This window comes from Myotis brandtii, unplaced genomic scaffold, assembly GCF_000412655.1.
Source record: "Myotis brandtii unplaced genomic scaffold, ASM41265v1 scaffold633, whole genome shotgun sequence".
In the NCBI taxonomy this organism is placed as follows: Eukaryota; Metazoa; Chordata; class Mammalia; order Chiroptera; family Vespertilionidae; genus Myotis; species Myotis brandtii.
Window position 1 is genome coordinate 2,625,455 of NW_005370423.1, and position 2,117 is coordinate 2,627,571.

The following is a 2,117-nucleotide window of genomic DNA, read 5'->3' on the forward strand; positions in this document are numbered from 1 at the left end:
CAGGAGCCAGGCCCCGGCTGCTCTCACGGCCCCCGCGGGGGTGGGTCGCCAGGGATGCCCGGTTCCTCCCTGGCGCTAAGAACGCGACGCTTCCGTGAGAAAGAAAGAAGTGTGGGCTCCTGCAAGTCATGTCCGAGCAAGCAAGCAGGAGGAGGAACAAGTACAGAAGGCAGCACTGTTCAGCGAGACGGAGGAGTCAGAAATGGGCTCTTTAAATGAAGGAAGCCTGTCTGTGTGCGTAGGAAAAAACCTCCAAAATATTAAGTTAAAAAAAGGATAAGACAAGGCCCTGGCCGGTGGCTCAGTTGGTTAGAGCGTCATCCCAACAGGCAAAGGTTGCAGGTTCAATCCCCGGTCAGGGCACATGCAAGAACCAACCAATGAATGCGATTTAAATGGAACAACAAATCAATCTCTCTCTCTAAAAATCCATACAAAATTTTTAAAAATTGTGGGGTTTTTTAAAAGTATAAGATAATGAACATACAGGGTGCCATTCCTTTTGTTAAAAATTTAAGAGGAGAATAAACAAGAAAAAAAAAGTTGATGATATAAAGCCACTCTAAGCCTGTTGGGTGTAAGGTATCCTTTTACACCAGTAAATTTTTATTATTCCTATTAACTCAATTGAAAACATTTCTGGGAGAAGAAAATTTATGCACAGCCGGCACCTCCCACAGTGTGGGATTGGGGCTGGAATTCCTCTCTCTCTTTCCTACACTCCGAACGTGTACACAGAATAAAGAAGTTAGCGTGTTGCTTATAAAACAGGGAAAGGCGAACCCATAGAGCTGCTAAAAAAACTGTCAGCGTCAGAAGAGATGTGGGCGTAACCACAGCAGCCTGCCGCTTCTGCTCGGGGCGTCCTGGGGGGAGGCCCGCAAACGCTCCGGAAGAAAACACAGCAGCCGAGACGGCTTCAATCTCCCCCAACAGAGGGAGGAGCCCGAGGGACCACTTCAGGCGCCGGGGACTGAAGCCTAGAGCAGTCGCCTGGGAGGGTCCCAGGCTGAACTCTTACGATCGGAGCCCGGCCTGTGTGGCTCAGTGGTTGAGCGATGACCTATGACCCAGGAGGTCACGGTTCGATTCCCGGTCAGGGCACAGGCCTGGGTTGTGGGCTCCATCCCCAGTAGGGGCGTGCAGGAGGCAGCTGGTCCATGATTCTCTCTCATCACCAATATCTCTATCTCCCTCTCCCTCCCCCTTCCTCTCTGAAACCAGTAAAAATACATATATTTAAAAGACGGACAGATCCTGCCCCACAGCGTGGCTCCCGCCCTCGTCTCCCACGAGCAGAGCAGCTTTCTCAAGTGCGGCTCTCACTCGAGGCCACATTGTGACTGATTCTTGGGGGGCTCCGGAGAGAAGCGCTCGCATGCACCTCTCTCAACGCCAGGACGGGCCCTCCCACCACGCGCGGCCTGGCCGCCTCCCGGCGAGCGTGAGCCCTGACCTTGGTGAAGTCTTTGATCAGGTCCGCCGCTCGCACGCCATTCTGCACGTTAAAGCTGATGTCCACCTTCACTTCCGTGAAGGAATCTGTTAACTTAATGATAGGCACCTGCATGGGGAGAAAGGGAGCGTTAAAACGCTTTACCCGAGCCAGGGGCAAGACCGGGGCACAGGGTGAACGGCGTGAGACCCCACCCTTCTTGGGACAACAAACAGGAGGTCCTGAGGCCTGCCCCCCCTCCCCCTGCCTTCCAGAAACTTCCCTCTGCGCAGCTGGCGCTTCCCCTCACACCGCGTATCCTGTCGTTCCCACGGCTGAGTTGTGACACCCAGTGACAGAACCCTTCCTGACGCCACGTCTGGGGAACAGCTTCCTATCGCTGACCACCAAGCAGTCAGGGGGGCCGCGAGGCTGAGTCACACACAGGCCCCTGCATCACGGTCAGTGTGGCCAGGAGCCCGAACAACCCAGCAGGAGGAGTGAAACGCAAGAATCATCCCCAAATGGAAAATGACGACGATTTCTACGAGACGCATGGGATTCTTCATAAGAACAAGAAAAGCTCCGTGTGCACCACATGCGAGAAAACGCGGGCGGCACCCCGCAGTCCCAGCCGCCCGCCACCAGGCTTCCCCGGGGCTGCCCAGGCTGCTGTGCCCAG

General features: G+C 54.8%; 1 protein-coding gene across 1 annotated transcript in view; it reads right to left on the reverse strand.

Annotated features, from left to right (window-relative positions):
• Positions 1-2,117, reverse strand: part of PAPD5 (PAP associated domain containing 5) — a 37,690-nt gene that overhangs the window by 30,445 nt on the left and 5,128 nt on the right. The window contains exon 5 of the mRNA XM_005880308.2: positions 1,457-1,564. Within this exon, the coding sequence (XP_005880370.2) occupies positions 1,457-1,564 (108 nt within the window). The remainder of the gene's footprint in view (positions 1-1,456; positions 1,565-2,117) is intronic.